This window comes from Podarcis raffonei, chromosome 1 (genome assembly GCF_027172205.1).
Source record: "Podarcis raffonei isolate rPodRaf1 chromosome 1, rPodRaf1.pri, whole genome shotgun sequence".
Taxonomy (NCBI): Eukaryota; Metazoa; Chordata; class Lepidosauria; order Squamata; family Lacertidae; genus Podarcis; species Podarcis raffonei.
This window is the reverse complement of record NC_070602.1, coordinates 117,029,607-117,050,137: the sequence shown is the minus strand read 5'-3', so window position 1 is coordinate 117,050,137 and position 20,531 is coordinate 117,029,607. Positions and strand designations below refer to the sequence as shown.

The window sequence follows — 20,531 nt, the reverse complement described above, 5'->3', positions numbered from 1 at the left end:
TCTTTCTTTCTGCTTGTTCTTTGTTCTCCCACTCACTCCCTTCCTGCCCCACATCTACTCTTTCTACTGCCACTGTCCTCTCCTGCTTACCAAGATGTCCTGTTCTTACCAGCAAAATACATTTCCAAGTAATCTCATTGTTTTTTATTAACCTAACCAGTTCCATTTTTCCTTAAGACCAAAACATTGTAAGCAGCCTGATGGATTCAATTTTCTTGCATGCCTCTGAATGCACATACAGGAGACCCTGTTGCAGGATTTGACTAGCCAGTCTAAGGAGAAAATGTGTTGTGGTTTTCTATTCTACTCCCACCTGCCACCCTATTTTAAATGTTAAATCTGTTGCTTAGCAGATGTTCCATGTGACCTCCTGGTTCCTTTAAAAGTTCTTTATTTGTTTTTACTTAACATTTACCTTTAGATTTACACGCTCTGAATCCTATCCAATTTACCTCTCTGCTGTGTTTATTAGAGAACTGAGGTGCCTCAAAAAGTCTCTCAAAGCCCCTCCAAGATAATAGCAAATGATACACTATCAAAGTATTGTGACTTTGTTTTTAAATACTCTGTAGAAACTACATGGTGTATCTGTCAGATGATGAGATAGATGTTATAAACGATGCATTTTCCCATTGTGGCATCAACTTAGATAACTTCCCTCTATTTATGCTTTCCATGTTTCAGAGTGTTTTCACTACTGAAATCAAACTCTCTTAGCTTTTTCTGCATCATCCAAAATCAACCACTGACATATATGCATAACTTATAGTACATGCAAGAAATGACATGGAATGTCCTGTATGAGATTAACTGAAAGAAAATGACAATGAACTTACTTTTGCTGATACTCTTTGAGTAATTTTTTGGCCTTGTTGTATTTTTTCTCCAGGGCATCATATTGTTCCTGAGTTTCTTTAAGATGTTCATTTACTGTTTTGCATAAACTTTGTGCTTCTAACCAATAGGTCTCCAACTTCTTTATTTTTTCTTTGTTCTCACTTAAAGTTTCCTGGAGCTGGGATTTAGTTAACTCCCATTCAATTTTTTCAGCTTCTGATGCTTTTAACTTTAAAAAACAATTCATCAGTATTAGGTATTAGCTATGTAACTCTTCACAATCATTTATGAGTCTTAAAAAAGAATAAGTCAGTTCTAATGCAGCAACATAGCTGTCAACGTTTCCCTTTTTTTAAGGGAAATTCCCTTATTCCAAATAGGATTCCTCGCAAGAAAAGGGAAAAGTTGACAGCTATGTGCAGCAATGAAAATAAAACAACAACAGCAACAAAAAGCTACTGACTTGCATATCACTGATACAGCTAATATTGCTGTAGATTCATAGAAGTCCTTCTAGACAAAATCTGTTCAGGATTATTCATTTTACAACATATTCTCATTTTATTTTTTATTTCTGGCCACATCCCAAATAAATGAGGAACCAAACTTCTAAGATTCAGACTGCTCCTGTCAGTATGGAAGACAAATATGCTATCCCACCTTCAGAAACAAACTCATTTCTAAAGGCCTACACCATCAGACAGATTATTGCTAGCAATATTTTGAGAGTTTCATACAAGTAATTGAAGCTGCAGTATACATTTACATTCAATCCGTATCTGCATCGGAATTTGGGGGCTTTTTTGGTTGAAGAGTGGGATTAAAAGGCTTTAAATAAATGAAATTGGCAGTGGCATTGTCAGATCCAAGGCTTGAGTAACATTTACGAGTTTCATAGGTGCTTTTGCAGAGGTTCCTGTTTTCTCCCTGCCATGTAAGCAGTTGTCCCAGTGCAGCGTGAGATTTACTTTTCATACTGTAATTTAGATAGAAGGAAAGAGAGTAGCCATAGCCGGAACTGGTCTGTGACCGTAATAATAAAATTCATTCATTCAGTAGCCACATCTCACTCTGTGCGACAAGTCATTGCCACTCTGCTACTAAAATGATAATGTAGGAATAATATTGACAGATCAAAGACTCCTATGACGTTGAAATTTACATAGAATGAATCTACTTTGCCTGTCAGATATTTTCCCAACACAGTTCTGCAGTGATTGAAAAATCCACACCTGGTACAGTTTTTTATGCTAACATTCAATTTATTTGTGTGTCTGTGTGCGCGCGCTTTCCTTATCAACAAATGTTGCAATTCTCCATCTTAATAAAACTTTCAGCACATAGACAACATACCAACATTTTTACAGTGCACCTGGTAAAATTTTCCCTTCTGTAGCAGGAGGTAAGAAATCAGACTGCACCATGTAATTCTCAAGCCTGGCACTATAGATGATGAAGGGAAAGGAGGTTGTTCTCTTTACAAAGTGAGAATAGGCAGCAGACAAAGGTGTGTTGGAAATAGAACTGGGGTGCACAGAGCAAGATCTAATGCAATCTTCCTCCGATACAGTAGCCATTTCTACCTGGATGGTTCTGAGCTTGCTTTTGTTTCCAAAGCATTATTACATGGAATAATTTAATAAACACATCATATTTATATTTAAAACAAAAATACCAAGAGAAAGAGGAAAAAATATACAAGGACCAACATCCTTCATCAATCATCATAAATAATTTATTTAAATAATGAGCTTACTTGCTTTGATTAAAGTTTGGTTTCACCATAGCTGTCCTCAGCATATCCACATACAAACCATTACAATTTTCATATATCATTATATATTAAAACTGTACCTTTTCCTTAAGTTGGTTAACTTCAGCTGTCGTAACTGCATGCTTCAACTGTAGCTACAAAAGGATAATAAAAAACAACTTGTCAGAGGAGAAAACAATGGGTATATGAAAGGTTGTTGTTTTTGTAAGATCATTAAGTCCTTAAACACAGTAATTCTATACTGCAGTTTCTACTGCTATGTTCAGAGTATCTCTAAACATAAAAAGGATCTATGAAGCAACTGAGATCTATTTATCTGCAATGTAATATTTATGTTGAGCACACTGTGCTTATTGGATGAGTTTGCTGGTGTATGTATTCCTATTTCTGAGTCAACCACTCATTTCCAACTATAGCTGGTTCAGGAATGTAATGCTAACATATACTTTTTACCGAATATCTAACATAAAATATGAAAGCAAACATAAAATCTAACATAAAATATGAAAGCAAATAAAAATATGAAAGCAAATAAAAAAGCTTTCTGGAAAAAAAGATCTGAATTTAAATATTTTTAAAGGTAAGTGATCAAGTTTCATTATTCACTGACAGAATTCTAAGAAGGAAAACATTTCAGACTGGTTATCCTTTGCAAGATAGCAATAAAAGAAGTGATCCACTACTAACTTATGAGACTCTCACGGTTGCAGCATGACCAAAGGAGCATAATTCAAATGCGAACAACCAAGTCCCCAGCTCACACATGTGGAGACTGAAAGATTATACTTTTGGTCTTGAATAGTTTTGTGTTTTTTAAAAAGCATCTCTGGAGAAGTGTATTCTGAAGGCTTGATATTACACATGCCAATGCAAAAACAAGTTTTGTTTTTTATATCAGAAAGTTAGTAAGGTCTATCTGATAAAGACTCAGATCTAAATGTCCACTGAAGAAGCTCAACGTAAAGGTTTTGAGGCCGCTGAAGACATCACCCATAGAACTCAGAATAACTGTGAAAGCACACTTCAGTACTGCTCTCCCAGTGCAGATGAGGAAAAAACTTCAACCGAACGGGGAAGCTCCTGGATGTAAACAGAAGCACCAATATGGATCTAAGAGACTCTTTGGATTTCAACCTATGCTTATTATTACTTGCTCAGTTGATATCACCCTATGTTTTCACCTATCTGCAGTTTATTCATGTTGCTTTAATTTAAGTGAGTTGCCTTGAGCCTCACTTCTGGGGAAAAGGTGTGAAATAAAGGCAGGCAAGCAGGCAGTGGAATGGATATAGTTCTGTAATCAGTAAAATATATTGCCAATATATAGCTAACATATATTGATAAATTTCTGCTAACTTGCTCTTTTTCCGTGAAATCTACCATTGGAGAAGTGATTTGCTAATAAATTATTCTTTTCATAAAGGAACAGCAGAAGATTTAAGGAGAAAAATATCCTTAGATCTAGAATTACAGTGTAGATGCTGTAACCAAACCTTGGTTAAGTAAAACTGAATTAACGTGTCAGCTCCTGGAGAGTTGACTGCAGTCATTTTGCTGCTCCCAGTCCTCTTTGCAACCATGCCACACTAAGCTAAATTGCCTGAACTAGGACTCATGGTTAAGGTTTGCTCTTTGTTACAGGCTCATGGTTAGGGAGGAGGGAGCTTAACCATGACTCCCAGTTCAGATGACATGTTAAGCCAAACCTTAGCTCAGTGCAGCACAGCAGCAAAAAAGTGTCAGGGTGGAGTAAAGTAGATTTAAGACAGAAGCCTGCACATTTGTGCAGTCTAAGGCAAATGTGTGAATCATGCTAATGTCTGTAGACAATAGAACATGTAACAGGGACATGTAATGGAGTCCAACCAAAATTAACTATCCATTTAATAGACAGCAAATCATTGCATCATACCTCTTTAAACTTCAACAGAAACTGTGTAGAATCCATGTCTACTGGCAAATTAATATCCTCATTTTCAGGAAGATAAAACACTTCCACCGATTTTCCATGTAAATGTGATTCAAAAGAATCTTCATCTTCATCATAATCTTCATCCTGAAAAGGTATTATGTATTACTGAAACTAAGTACAACTTTTTCTAACAAAGATAAAATGGCTTTGAAATGTCCCTTCTATATTTCTGCATTTAAAATAACAACAACAACCTGTGTAAATCCATACACAATTCAACTTGAAATACTCAAAAACAGTTCAGTTCTGGTTGCCTCACTTCAACAAGCATATTGTAAAGTTGGAAAAGGTTCAAGAAAACACAATCAAAATGACCAAGGGAGTGGGAAAACTCCCATTTGATAAGTTACAGAATCTGGGGCTTTTAAGTTTAGAGGCTTTTAAGAGGCTTTTTTTTTTTTTAGAGGCTTTTTAGGGGCTTTTAAGTTTAGGCTACATGAAGGCAGTGTATAAAATTATTCATGACATGGAGAAAGCAGGTGGAGAAGTGTTTCCTCCACTCTCTTATAACACTACACATTTTTCTTGCATTTGCTGTCCAAAAAAGACACATACAGTGGTGCCTCGCAAGACGAAATTAATCCATTCCGCGAGTCTCTTCGTCTTGCGGTTTCTTCGTCTTGCGAAGCACGGCTATTAGCGGCTTAGCGGCTATTAACGGCTTAGCGGCTTTAAGAAAAAAGAAACAAACTTGCAAGAAGTTTCGTCTTGCGAAGCAAGCCCATAGGGAAATTCGTCTTGCGGAACGACTCAAAAAACGGAAAACCCTTTCGTCTAGCGAGTTTTTCGTCTTGTGAGGCATTCGTCTTGCGGGGCACCACTGTACTAGTTTTGAACTCCATTGTATTTGATAATTATAGGAGGGCACTGCTCAGGTATAAACATATGCAAAAGCTTGTAGTTGCATAGATTACTTTATTACAGCTTTTACATTAGAAGTCAGCAACCAGAGTCTCCTGGGACTAAATCCGGTCAACTGGGGAGTGCAACCTGCCCCCTCAGCTGCCAACTTACAGACACCTAAGTTGAGGAGAAAAATACAGTAACTGGTAGTAAAAAGCAAGATACCGTATTTTTCTGTGTATAACACAACCCCATGCATAATACAACCCCTACTTTTGGGAGCCCAAAATTTAGAAATCGTTATTTCAAAGTTGTTCAGCTTTTTGGGGAAATCGCCCAAAAGGTTGTTGAGCTTTTTTATGGCAATTCCCCACTCGATCCCTCGCACCTCAGCACAGCCTCGCCTCGCCACTCCAGTCTGTGTCTGGCTTCGCCTCACCTCAGCCAGAGAAAGCTGACGGCGCCACGGCCATGTTCCCTCCTCACCTCAACACCGCCTCGCCTCTCCATGGCCCTGAGTACCAGCTCACCCAAGACTTACTATATAAATCTGTGTATAAGACAACCCCCAATTTTTGACTAAAAAATGTGGGGGGGGGGGATGGACATCATCTTCTACACAGAAAAATACTGTACTTTATAGACTGATGGTTAATATACTGGCCCACTATCTCTCTCATTTCTCAAAATAGCTCTTTAAGAAAGCTACTTGCTGGCTAGGGCTATAGATTAAACATCTGTTGTCCACTCAGCATCCTCCAGGAAAGGAAAAGGTTTGCTGAAATATTTTGAACATGTACAGTGAGAAGTTGTAATCTTTCTTTCTATTACTGGTGCTCAGGATAAGTGACAATGTCTACACATTCAAAACATCACCACCCACAAAGATGGAGCAAATGCTTGGGGGACCCTGGGAGTTTACTTGGGTGAAGGAATAGAAAGCAAAAATGGCAGTGAATTCAGTCAGCAAAGTTGCCCATTCACAGTATGAACTATATTTGACCGGTAAGGCTGAACGTGACTGTACCGCCTCTTGATGATGTGGACAGTTATGAGGAGTGGAGAAGGAAAGGTAACACAACAAGATCAGCAGGAAACAGGGCTCAGAATGAGCCAAGAGAAAGAACTTGGGAGCAGGGCACAGGAGAGGAAAGGTGTACAATGCACATGCAATGTTATATTTTAATTGATACCTGTTCTGTATCATCATGGGCATACTGATGCTCATACAAACATCTCTCCTGCTCCAATGTCTCACTTATAAGTCGAGCTACTTCACTCTGAGTTCCTGGTTTTTCTCTTCCAATCAGAAACCTACAGAAAACCATCAACCACCATCAATAAGTCAAATATAAAATGACAGTGTCACCAGCAGGAAATAATTTTAATATTTCCCCTTCAACTCTATTACTAAAAAAACCCCTGCTTATTTTATAAAATTACACATACCTGACTGTGCCTTTTGTATTTTTTAGTACAGTTGCTGCAAAAAACTGGGTTACTCCAACAAGACTTATACCATCAACTTCAACAATTTGATCATTTACTTGGATTCTGAAAGGCAAAGAATAAACATATTTGGTGTTACACACCACACTATATTTGTTAAAATAAAAGGGCATTTGAATGAAAACAATAAAAAGCATATGAGTAAGGGCCTGTCTGGTCATTATGTTCTACAGAACATACCCTACAGAACATTTTCAATGGTAACTTTTGGATAGATTATTAATTCTATTTATATCCCACCTTTCCTCACAAATGAGCCCCCTCCCACAGGGAAAAAGAAACTAAAGATCTAAACCAGACTCAAATATGTTTGCTTTAAAAATGAAAGTATATGTTTAAAGTGCAGGTAGGGACTGGGATAATATATATTTAAACTAGTTAAGAACTTCTTAAGGAGGCAATATGCACTTGCTCGATTCCAAGTGATACATTTTTGATAATGAAGAGCTTGTGTAAGATCCTATCTGCACCTTCCTTCTGTTACAGTGGTAATAAGCAAGCTTCTAGGGGTTGGAGAACCTTCTAGAATGACATTCAGCACAATATAGGGGCTGTAATCTCATAGGATATTTAAAGAAGACATCCACCTTTGCACACTAACACTGCATGAGTGAAAAAATAGAATTTACATGGCCTACTGTGTTGTGCAACTATCTCTCTAATACACAATATCCTTATAGAAGGAAAACATGGTTTCCCATTTCACCTGAACTGAGCCAGTGAAACATTCAGATACTGAAAGTAATAAAACTTAGTTTGTATACTTTTACTCTGGCTTGGTTTTACTAATGTCTGCAAAACAGAATAAGCATTCCTAGCGGAAACTTACCGGCCATCTTTCTGAGCAGCTCCACCTTCAGTAATCGTTTTTACAAAGATTCCCAGCTTTTCCAGTCCCTGATCTGCACCAACACCCATTCCAATAATACTGATACCTAAACCACTGTCACCTATGGGTTACAAAAGAAAAGAAAAAGACCGTGTATTTTTAAAATTAGTTTTATAGCTAATAATTATTGGTCATACGTGCAAAATGCCTTATTGGCTTAATATAGTATTTAAATCATAAACAGGAAGTCATTCTATGATGACTGAAGTAAGAAGTGCATTTATGCATTCTTAAAAAAAGAAGGATGTACTGTGACAATCCAATGAATTCTGTTTTTTGCACGCATTCCTGTACTGTACAATCCTCCATTCAATTTTCAAAAATCCTTATATTTCAGCCTTCCAGCCCTTATCAAACATTTAAGAAGCAATCCTAAACTCAGCTAACAAGGTCTTTCATTAGTCTTCTATGTCTACTCACAATTCCCATCAATTTCACCAAGGCTTAATTCCAGGCCATTTTGACCACTTTGGCCTGAAAGTAAAAGTTATTTTTGCAGGATAAATGTTTAAAATGCATACCTTTTTCAATTTCCACAGGAAAAACCTCCATTTTCTCCACCCTTTTCTCAAGTTCATACTCAGCTGATGCTGACACAGGGTCAACCTCTTCATTACGTCTATCATAGTCTTCATTTGAGTAAGTACTGAATACCTAAGAAAATAAGAGATGGTTTTAGAACAGTTTTGCACTCATGAGAGTTCACTAGATCTAAAAACCAGATACTATTTGCATGTAAATACTAATACAGAACCCTTCATTTTCATACCCCTTTTGCAATTTCTCTAACCAATGAAGCATATGAACTCTTTACCCAAAGTCATCAACTCCACACAAAGTTAACCAAAATTCCACATCAAAGGAATAAAAGATTTAGTCTTAACATAAGAATATGAGTTATATCTCCTAACTTAAATAATTTGGTCTGCTTCCATGGCCCAGTTTTAAAATGAACGAACAATCAAAATTATTTTAAAAACAACATAAAGAAACAAAAGATATGAAGATTGGGTATAGGCAGCCCACTGAGCTAAGACAAAAGAAAGAGGCAGAAAAAAATGCAAAAAGGAAAAACCTGTTCTCAAAAGTGTCAATGAATTATTACAATTCAATGTATTTCAGGGTGCAGTTCCTCCTTCAGGAACAATGTACACATCATTAAAAATATAGAAGTCAAATAATGTGATATGAACAAAATACAATGCTTATCAATGGCTTGTAATAAAACTTATCAATTTGCACTTTTGAGAATAGGCTTCTATTTTTTGCATTCTTTCTGTTTGTGTATCTTCCTCTTGGATTTTTGGCAAAAGACAACAGTAGTGATAAACAAAAAGGTGCTGACAGGAGTCAGGGACTACTGACAACTACCCTGTCAGACAACTACCCTGACTACTGACAACTCTTCACATCTACTTTTTCAGCACATTTTTTGAGCTCTACTTTGGACAGGATAGTCTGAAAAACATACAAGCCAAAACTAGTTTGAAGTATGCTAGTTTTTTCTGTTTGCAGATGGCAAAAATCTGCATTGAAATCTACTATACTTTTTCAAAAAAGGGTGTTTTTGGTAAAGTATTTTTAAAAACAAAACAAAAAAACAAAACTTATACATGTTTCCTTTTTTCTACCATCAGGAGTTATTTCACTCAGTTCCATCTATTTCATGGGACATATTCTAATATTATAATATAATTTGCTAATAATATAATCTTAGTAATGTGTTTGTTCTGTGCAGAATCAAACTGTTTCCAGGAACAGGAAACATGAATTTTCTGATAACACTATATTTAGTAATCATGGCAGTAATCCAAAATGCCTCAGAAAAAGTAGACAAATATTTGTTATGTATTTATTAAGGGAATTAAGATGTCCTTCTTTCAGAAAAATGCTTTTATTCAGATTAAACCTGTTTCAGAAATCAAGCCACATAGCAGAAATAGCAACTACTATATCTTGAGATCCTTGGAAGATAAAGGTGGTATATAAATTAAATGAATAGATAAATAAACAAATAGTATGGTCTGTACCAGCTTATTTTAAAATAATCAAGTTACTAGAGATGGACGGGAAAAAATCTCATAAATTTCTTCATATAAGAGTTTTTATTCCCTAGGTATCACTGAAATGCTATCTAACTAATTCAGAATTCTGGGCTGTTGCACAAAATTTCCAAGATCAGTCTTTGACGTTGCACACAAGTAGTAACAGGAAGTATTAATGATTCACAATTGCTGTGTACCATGCAAAGCAGGAATTCAACCAAGTTCCATATCTAGCACCTACACACGTCAATGCATGGTAGATGCAAAAGTTCTAGCTTTGTACATTAACCAGGAAGCAGAAAGGGAAAATAGCACAAGAGCATATTACTGTATTTATATTGCCTAATATTTCTGGACATTCTGGACAAAAGAAAATTAACAAAGAGGTAGATGGGTTTCCACAGCTTACAATCCACTCTTCACAGAAGTAACAATTCTGCAAAAGTGGGAGTGGGTGGCTGGAGGAAAAACAGTTGTCCTCTGAGAAAAGTCTAAGAAAAGTCTGTTGGTGATGGTTATAAGAAAAAGACTAGGGTTGCAGAGAAAAAAGGGGGGTTGTGTTAAATAAAACAGGTGATAGTAACCGAGGTTACAATTTGGATTATACTAAGCCCGCAATTTACACAAAGGTTACATTCTGTGGATTGCACCTAAAGCCAACAGATTGTATTACAGTCAAAACCAACTGGGTTCAGAGGTGAGTGGGATTGACAAAGCAATTCTTCCCAGAGCCTCACCTCTATTCCGCCCATTATTAATTATATTATTATTATTATTATTATTATTATTATTATTATTATTATTACATAAAGCTGTATGTGCACAAGTTAAATGTGTGTAAGTTGCAGGGTATAGAGAGTATAGAGGTAGTGCAACAAAACCTGTTATAGTTTTTGGGTAGAGAAATATATTTACCTCAACTGTTTTCTTCTCAAGGTTCATGTTACTGAAACGTATTTTATTTGCGATTTATGTTTGAATGTTTTGCTTTGGTCCCAAGAAAAAATGTTTTTAAAGAGACTCTGCTAATTACTATATTCCAAAAAGGTGCCAGCTACAACTCGTGAGATACAGTAGCTGTGAGATACGACGTTAACAGGAACCTAGTAGTGTCGTGGTCAAGGCAGTGCTATACAGTGGTACTTACCATAGATTCCAGCGTATAAGACGACTTTTTAACCCCGGAAGAGGTTAAAAAGTTGGGGGTTGTCTTATACGCCGGGTATGTCTTCCTCCCAGCGTGGAGCCCAACACCCACTGCTGCTTCGGAAGCTACCGCTGCAGCAGCAATGGGCGGCGGGCTCCGTGCCGGGAGGAAGCCGCCCAGCAATGCTAAGCCGGCTTCGCTGGGTGGCTTCCTCCCGGTGCCGAGCCAATATATAAGACAGGGTCATCTTATACGCCCAGTCGCCTAATATGCCAGAATCTACGGTAATTTGTTCTGGAGGTCTGTTCTTAACCTGAAACTGTTCTTAACCTAAAGCACCACTTTAGCTAATGGGGCGTCCTGCTGCTGCCGTGCCGCTGGAGCACGATTTCTGTTCTCATCCTGAAGCAAAGTTCTTAACCCGAGATACTATTTCTGGGTTAGCAGAGTCTGTAACCTGAAGCGTATATAACCTGAAGCGTATGTAACCCGAGGTATCACTGTACCTTGATTGGCTATCTAGGCAAGTAGCTCTCACATGTACACATACCACAAATTGCTACATGAATTAAGCTTCCCAGACAATAACTTCTAATGAACTGAGCTTTTAACGGAGAGAAACTAGGAACAGAAAAATTCCTGTATGTATAGACCTATGGGCACCAGCTTTGGTGCTTTCATGAATAGTGGGTGTGTGCAAATCCCAGAATTGTAGAGCTGGCAGGGACCCCAAGGGTCATCTAGTCCAAGCCCCTGCAATGCAAGAATCTCATGTGCATTTTCTGAGCAATTTACTTGCTAACTAGAAATATGGGCCCCAAAAGAAGTTTCCTACAGAAAGGTTACCGTATTTTTCGCCCCATATAACGCACCGCCCCATAAGACGCACCTGGCGCGGGGGAAGCCCGACCAACCCCAGCCCCCAGAACAGGCTGCTGCCTGCAAGCCTCGCGCGCCCGGCAGGACCTTCCGCCAGGCGCGGGAGGCTTGCGGACACCTTCCCGAAGCACGGGGCGTCCTCCGGAGGGCGCCCCGTGCTCCGGCTGCAGGCTGCTGCCCGCAAGGCTTGCGGATAGCTTCCTGAAGCCTGGAGAGCGAGAGGGGTCGGTGCGCACCGATGCCTCTCGCTCTCCAGGCTTCAGCGAAAGCCTGCATTCACCCCATAGGACGCACACACATTTCCCCTTCATTTTTGGAGGGGGAAAAGTGCGTCCTATAAGGCGAAAAATACGGTAGATTCTGAAAACACAAGCAACATCCACTGAGTTCTCCCTTACTCCAGCCACACTGTCAAGGGAAAACCACCCTCTTAGAACTTCAGCACTGTGTTCACTTCCACCCTTACTAGGTACCTTTGACAAAAGTAATTGCAAGAGCCTTGCTCTTTCTGTTCCTGTGTCACAAGTGAAATAGAACTTTTACATCACACCCATCCAGGAAATGCATAAGCTAGTCATACTCAGAACAGGACCATTGAATTCTGTGTATTTAAGTACATTAATTTTAGTTGCTGTACTCCGAGTATGACTTAGCTCTCACCCACTTGCTTTTAATCTACCATAATTATGAATTTTGGCTATCAATGGTCACTAGGGTGTTTGCTTTCAGAGGTTAGAACTTGTGTGATAATTTTGAAACAAGTATTTCCCCCCCCCCCCAAAAAAAATCCACAATCTTTTAAAATGAGATTTCATTCACAAGCACCAAAATACAATTAGGTCTATGGCTATTAAACTTCAGCAATGATCAGTTTATTTCCTGTTAACATGTTTTGATGTGGCAGCATGAATCAGTATGGATGATATGAACATTCCAATGTAAGTTATTTGTAAGTTATTTTAATTTCCATTTTTTCCAGAGCCTGTTCCAATTCTGCCATTTGTAGCAGATTGTCCCCTAATAACCAAAGCTACTGGTAGTCATCTGTAATATAAATGAAATTCTATTTCTCCTAATATAAACACAGGCTCATTCAAATCTCTTAAGATCATTTTCTGTAAAGACATTTCTTCTCAATGTGCTCTGAAAATTTCCACACCATCTACAGCAGGGGTGAGAAACCTGTGGCCCTCCAGATGTTGTTGAACTTCAGCTCCCATCAGCCGAGACAGTGTAGCTAATGGTCACAGATGTTGGCAGCTGTAGTCCAGCAGCATCTAAGGAAGCACAGGTTCCCTAGCCCATGACCATTTTTAATTATGCCAATATTGGTTAAGGTATTTTAAAAGATTATCAAATAAGATGTGTGGACGCAATGGTGAGTATGAACAGAACTTCACATTCCCCAAACAACTTTGGCAACAACTGGTATTCAAAATGCTTGATCATGCCATGAGTATGGCTGCCATTAACACCATGCAGCTAGCAGTTTAAGAAAGCTTCCCAGGCCTTCACTTCCAGCCCACAAATAACAAATGCAGTTTGTGACTTTATTTATTTTCTGCTGCTCCAGAGAGTAAGACTGAAACCAATAACTTCAAATTACAAGAAAAGGGATGTAGACTGAGCACCAGGAACAACTTCCTGGCAGTATGAGTTTTTCAACAATGGGACACATTGCTATTGAAGGTGGTCCTAACATTAAACTTTTGCCAGCTGTACCATAAAACTTCTTATTGCTGATTTTTAAATTTCAAATTCTTAAATTATGAATCCTATATAAGCTACTAGAGCTATTGGTGCAAGGAAGAAAAAAGTATGTGTCACTAAGCTGTACAAGGTAGTACAAGACAGGGGCCTCTCAGGCCCAATTTAAGTAAGAAGCAAGAATGTCCCAAAGACTAGTTTGGGTGGGAAACCCCACCCCATTGTAAAATGTTGATATGATAGGAAGTAGCTTATGGAAGATAATGTCAAACTTTTAAAATAAGATACAGTATATCAAGTACACAACATTGTGATTACCTTTCACCAAGAATAGCTTATTTATGGCCATCATAGTAATTGCCTACAATTTTATAGATTTTGAATGGTTCTATATAGGACCCCCTACATGCAAAATCTTAAGAAAGAAATGTAGCTTAGCACAATCCTAACCATCTACGTGCAAATGCAAGAGAGGAACATTAGCATGCACAATTCTGCACACCTGGGTCAATTACAGGGAACCATGCTAGTTAAAGAATACTGCTACTCTTTCTGCAAGTAGCAAAAAAGAGAAATAAGAACAGCAGAGAACTTCTCCCACCTCCATTGTGAGGTAGGTCAGGCTGAGATACAGTGACTGGACCAAGTTCACCCAGTGAGTCTCATGCCTCAGTAGGGATTCCAACCCCATTTTTCCCAGGTCCTAGTCCGACACTCTAACCACTAAACCATTAGCTAAGACAGAACCTTTTTCAATTAACCATGGTTAACACTGGTACAGAGGTAAACATTGACAACAGAAGGGAGAATCATGCCATAAAGGGGAGGAGATAGGCAAAAGGAGTATGTGAGCTTTCCATCTACAGCGGTACCTTGGTAGTCGAACAATGAGGCTCCCGAATCGGCTCCCAAACACTGCAAACCCGGAAGTGGGTGTTCCAGTTTGCGAATCTTTTTCAGAAGCTGAACATCTGACACGGCTTCTGATTGAGTGCGGGAAGCTCCTGCAGCCAATCGGAAGCTGTGCCTTGGTTCTTGAACCATTTCAGGAGTTGAATGGACTCCTGGAATGGATTAAATTCAAGAACCAAGTTAACACTGTACTCCCAATCTCTGAACCACAATGTCAGATGCTCTGGGAATCAAAAATGCACTGTACAAAAGCAAAACTGATGCTTACTACAGCAAAATAAAAACATGTTGGCCCAAGGTAACACATGTTAGAGCAGGCTTCCTCAACCTCGGCCCTCCAGATGTTTTGAGACTACAATTCCCATCATCCCTGACCACTGGTCCTGCTAACTAGGGATCATGGGAGTTGTAGGCAAAAAGCATCTGGAGGGCCAAGGTTGAGGAAGCCTGTGTTAGAGAAATGGTGGGAAAGGTATCAGCTGATTCTTTAATAGTCAGTCAAATGAAGATATCATATGATCATCAGTTGTCAACATTAGTTTACCTCAAGTTTGCCCATAGGCTATGAATGAGGTTTTGGATTCGGAACGACAAACAACCAGCTGCAATCCAGAGCAGTTCCTTTTCAACATACTCTTCATTAGTTTCCAAAAGTTAACTGAGGCTGAGATATTAAATGCTAGCATTTTAAACTAAACTGCATTTTATTTTTGTCATATGATCTTCAGAATGCCTTTTTGAAACTTTACTGCTTGAACATGAAACCAGAGTGTTGGGCCTTTACTGAATAATCATAAAATTAATAAGCTACTTAGGAGCTTATTAGGATAAGAATAAAAGCATCAATCTAAAGGTTCCCTGTGCACAGTACTCGGCTGCAGCGGAAGTATCTTCAGGCACAGAGCAACTGAATTATCAGTATGGGGTCAAAGCAGATGTGACCGTAAATATGTCTATGTCTCCCATTTAACATGCAGGTCTTGTGTGTAGACTGATAAGCAGCTGTGGAGGACAAATTAACCCTTTTCCTTCTCTGCTATGATACTGAGAAAACCCCTCCTTTGAAGGTGCCATTTTCTCTTGGAAATCCCCATTCACACCAATAGGGAAATTTCTCCGAATTCAAACAGCTCATTCTCAAGATCACAGCAGGTGAGAAAAAGGTTAAATTCTTTCTCATGCCTTCTGAAATCCAAATAACAATAATTATCAGTTCCCCTTCAATGTTGCTGCCATTTACATTAAAACAAACACATGTTAATTGCAAAGACACTTGAACCTCATAATCATGTCGGCCCACAATTTTAATATCAACTACAGTGGTACCTCAGGTTACAGACGCTTCAGGTTACAGACTCCGCTAACCCGGAAGTAGTACCTCGGGTTAAGAACTTTGCTTCAGGATGAGAACAAAAATTGTGCTCCGGCGGCGCGGGAGCAGTAGGAGGCCCCCAATAGCTAAAGTGGTACCTCAGGTTAAGAACAGTTTCAGGTTAAGAACCAACCTCTAGAATGAATTAAGTTCTTAACCCGAGGTACTACTGTACCTGTTTGGAGATGAGAAGGGGCTTTTGAATTCTTCTTCTTCTTTTATCTACTCATTTCAGGTGAGTGGTACAGTCAGAGCTGGATACACTGATTGAGGGATGCAAATAGGAAGTAACCTGGCCCGTCATTGTTCTTTTTTACTGAGGTAATAACAGGGTAAAAAACACATATAATTCACATAAATTAGGGCATGGCTAGCAAAGGTATTGCCCTCCAGCTGCTTTGACTAAAACACCCATCTGCCCAGCCAGCCTAACCAACTGTCAGTGTTGATGGGACTTATAGTCCACAAAATGTGGAGGTCACCACACTGCATTAGGCACATTGTGTATGAGCCTTATAATTTCTGGTTACAGTGGTACCTCTGGTTAAGAACTTAATTCATTCCGTAGGTCTGTTCTTAATCTGAAACTGTTCTTAACCTGAGGTACCACTTTAGCTAATGGGGCCTCCCACTGCTGCCGCATGATTTCTGTTCTCATCCTGAGGTAAAGTTATTGACCCAAGGTACTAATTCCGGGCTAGCGGAGTCTATAACCTGAAGTGTCTGTAGCCCGAGGTGTCTGTAGCCCAAGGTACCACTGTATATAAAACAGCTATGGAACAGAATTGATTTGGAGTTGTGAAATTTTACTCCTACTTCAAGGTTCTAAACATGCTTATACATACAAAACTAAGTCCCACCAGTTTCAATGGGACTTACTGCCCAATCAGCATGCTTAGGACAGCAGCCTCAGACATTTAACTAAAGTTCAAAATTTGCCATGTATTAGCAGCACACTACCAGAAGGCTGAGGGCTAGCGCTGTGGGTAAAACCTCAGCGCCTAGAGCTTGCCGATCGCATGGTCGGCGGTTCGAATCCCCGCGGTGGGGTGAGCTCCCGTCTTTCGGTCCCAGCTCCTGCCCACCTAGCAGTTCGAAAGCACTCGTAAGTGCAAGTAGATAAATAGGTACCACTTTATAGCGAGAAGGTAAACGGCGTTTCCGTGTGCTGCATTGGTGCTGGCTCGCCAGATGCCACTTAGTCACGCTGGCCACGTGACCCGGAAGTGTCTCCGGACAGCGCTGGCCCCCGGCCTCTTAAGTGAGATGGGCGCACAACCCTAGAGTCGGACACGACTGGCCCGTACAGGCAGGGGTACCTTTACCTTTACCAGGAGGCTTTATAAATTTGTTTTTTAATTCCAAAGTAGGGGTCAGCAACCTTTTTCAGCCATGGGCCGGTCCACCATCCCTCAGACCATGTGGTGGGCCGGACTATATATTTTTTTTTGGGGGGGGGAGGAATGAACAAATTCCTATGCCCCCCAAATAACCCAGAGATGCATTTTTAATAAAAGGACACATTCTACTCATGTAAAAACACGCTGATTCCCGGACCGTCCACAGGCTGGATTGAGAAGGCGATTGGGCCGCATCCGGCCCCCAGGCCTTAGGTTGCCTACCCCTGTTCCAAAGCATAAATAATTCTGGGTGCCCAAACTACATTCTACCCACTTTTGTCTGTTTCTTCCAGTATTAAGGGCTCCGGGTAAACTGATGTATGCAAATTAATAAAACTAATTTGTGTATCATGTAACCATCCAACTAATACTGTTTAAATGTTAACTTTCAAGCTTTAAAAAAACACTTGTTGCAAAAGTGAATCTAATTCAGTACTGAAGTCAAAGACGATCTCAAACTTCTTTTAGGAAGACACAAGGTTCACATCACACTTGCAAAAGTAACTGGGAACAATCTTGGTTAGCAGTGCCATCTTTTGCAAACCTTTATGTTGCTACGCTTTTGAAAACACACAACTCCCTAACCTCCCCCAAAGCTCTACAATATTCCCAATCCGTTCTACCCTAAAATGGTAATCCATGTACAAGCCTAGCAATTTGAAAGTTCCAGATAAATGATCATCTTCAAACATTAACCACTATTGGGAAATATTTCCTTAGATACTTTGGGTGATATCCCCCCTGCTGACGAAAGGCATCCATCAGGAGAATGGGAGAGAAATGCATTTCTCAGTAATTCCCCCTCTTCCCTTCAGTCTCCTGTGGCTCCTCAAAATCTGGAGGGCTGAGAAACCCTGCGAAGCAGTTTTTGAGTGACAGCAGAGGGTGTAGAGAGGAGGAGTCACCAAAAACTGCCTCCCGCCACTGTTCTGCTGACAGAAGCTTTCCACCAGTGAAGAGGAAGCAGTGGATATCACTCATTCAACCCAATTATAGGCATACTTATTTGGAAGTCCTATTAATATCAAAAGGGACTGGATGCTAAACAAACCAGGTGGATGAAGCCAAGGGGTTCTACAATTACATTCAGTATTATTTGTCACCATAATTAAATCAAAAGCAACAATGATTATACCATACAACATGTAATCTTCTGGAAATGGCATAATCACATTAGGCATTAGGAAAAAGGAAGGAAAATACAATTATCCATGACACTTTACCTTGATTGGGGCGGTGGAAAACTTTACTTTCCTATCTGGATCGGGATCTTCTTCTTCAGAAAGTCCTGGAAATTCCTCATAATTACTATCATAGTTGTATTCCTCCTCTGGCAAGGTTTCATCTCCTTCAGGGCCCTGACTATAAGTCTCTGTTTCTCTGTCATCATCAAAAGCTGCATTCTCTATCCCAAAAGCACTGGAAGAAAATCCACTACAATTTTCTGGCCTTTCTTGTTCTTCATCCTCTTCTTCACTATCTCCTACTTGTTCCACATGATCATGCTCTCTTGTTTGAACTTCCTCCGGAGATGCCACATCTTTTACTCCTTTTTGATGGGGCTCACTGCACCCACTAAGTTTCTCCATTTCTTCAAAGGTGAGGCCATTTCCTTCACCTTCCCAGCTTGGAAATCGGAGTGGTTTCTCCTTCTGGAAGACATTAACTTCCCCCACAATTTCACCATCATTCTCTGAAGTTTTATTCTGCACCATTATCAATTCAGCTCTAACTACTTCTACCTGAGAGATTTTTATTGGGGCTCTATCTACTTTAGTGGACACATTGTTTGTATACTGCAGATTCCTCTCAGAGGTTTGTTGCTCTCTTCCAGACGCTTCTTCAGTGACCCTACTCTGTTCAGGTTGATTTTGCTTCAAGTACAGCTCTTCCTTAACCACTGGTGATTCCCAACTGCAGAACACAGACTCGACTACACTTTGAGTACCCTCATTTTTTGAAGTGTCTTTACACTCTTCACTGTCACTGTCTCCCAGGAAACTCTCCAGTCTTCTAGAAATAGGTCCAGCATTCAGTGAGGACAATCTAGAGCTGGAGTGCTGCACCTTGTGTTCACTGTTCCCTTGACCCTCTGCCTTGTCTATGGTGACTTGAGAGCCAACATCGGTATTGAAATTAAAGTGATCAACCACACTACTACCGTCAGAGGAGGCAGAGCCATGCCTCCTCCTATCTTCAATCCTTTCATTTTTGCTAGGAGTACATCTGTCCAATGAGCTTGGTTTTTTTGTGTTCCTTTCAAAAAGTTTCCTAGTCTCAGAAAACTTCTCCGCTAGGGCAGCTTTGTCTAGATGTCCTTCATCACTGCTACAGATAATTTTGTCAGTAATCGAAGAAGCAGGTAAAGAATCCTGGGGACCACTGCAAGGGACAGAGTCAATATTTAGGAGGTTGTTTTTTTGAACACAAAAGAAAGATGGGCTACTGGGAGAAGGAGGAGCAGGGTCACTTGCAGCTGTTTTGGTGATGATCTTGGGCTCAGAGGGTGGGCTGTTCTCAGAACAAAGTGGAGTGGAAGAGCCACCCATCTGCATGAACATATTTTTGATCTTGTGTACCCTGTTGCCATAGGTGACAGCTCTGCCCCGAACATGTGGGTCATTACCTCCACCATTGGATGAGCTAGTCAGCTTTTGCTGGGAGCCAGATCTATTTGAAGCATTATCCGAGTTCACAGAATCAAAACTGCACTTAATAGCATGAAAATCAGCTTTATAGGCATTTCTGTGTGGAGAAGCACTTCTTAAAGTCCTCTCTCCTTTTCCTTCAGTCTTCATCATTGTCAAAAGGAGAGACCCTTCACTCATTTACAGTGGGGAGAGGTATGAAAACCAACAGCAGTTGCCCTTGCTGTTCTTCACAATGCCAGGATACAAGCCTCTTACAAACTGGAGACAGAATGAGACTGGAAGACGCCTCTGACTGGCTTATTCCATGCAGGCACTGAAGTGAGTTATGGGAAGAGCCAGAGAAGAACACACACAGAGAGAACAAGCACTCGAGGAATGTATCTGGAAAAACGGGATCCTAGCACCACGGCTGATCTACTATCCTGAAAGCCATCTGCAAAAAAAGAAAAGTTAATGAGCTGAAGGAGGAGACCTCACCCTTCTACGTATCTCAACTTCTCTCAAACAGAATTCCATACCCTGAGGAGCAGTGGGAAACTTATCTCTATTGTCCTCTGCCAATCAAAGGGGAAGCAAAATCAAAATTAAAAAACG

At 39.8% G+C, this 20,531-nt stretch overlaps 1 protein-coding gene across 3 annotated transcripts in view; it reads right to left on the bottom strand.

Moving 5' to 3' along the window:
* The window catches only part of LOC128398415 (neurabin-1-like), a 39,292-nt gene that overhangs the window by 17,692 nt on the left and 1,069 nt on the right, over positions 1-20,531 (bottom strand). For all 3 annotated transcript variants that reach the window (XM_053359464.1, XM_053359472.1, XM_053359480.1), the window contains exons 2-9: positions 18,510-20,370; positions 8,346-8,478; positions 7,765-7,885; positions 6,876-6,980; positions 6,620-6,740; positions 4,524-4,667; positions 2,692-2,745; positions 837-1,066 (exon numbers count right to left, since the gene is read on the bottom strand). In XM_053359464.1, coding sequence (XP_053215439.1) covers positions 837-1,066; positions 2,692-2,745; positions 4,524-4,667; positions 6,620-6,740; positions 6,876-6,980; positions 7,765-7,885; positions 8,346-8,478; positions 18,510-20,114 — 2,513 coding nt within the window. In that variant the 5' untranslated portion in view covers positions 20,115-20,370. The remainder of the gene's footprint in view (positions 1-836; positions 1,067-2,691; positions 2,746-4,523; positions 4,668-6,619; positions 6,741-6,875; positions 6,981-7,764; positions 7,886-8,345; positions 8,479-18,509; positions 20,371-20,531) is intronic.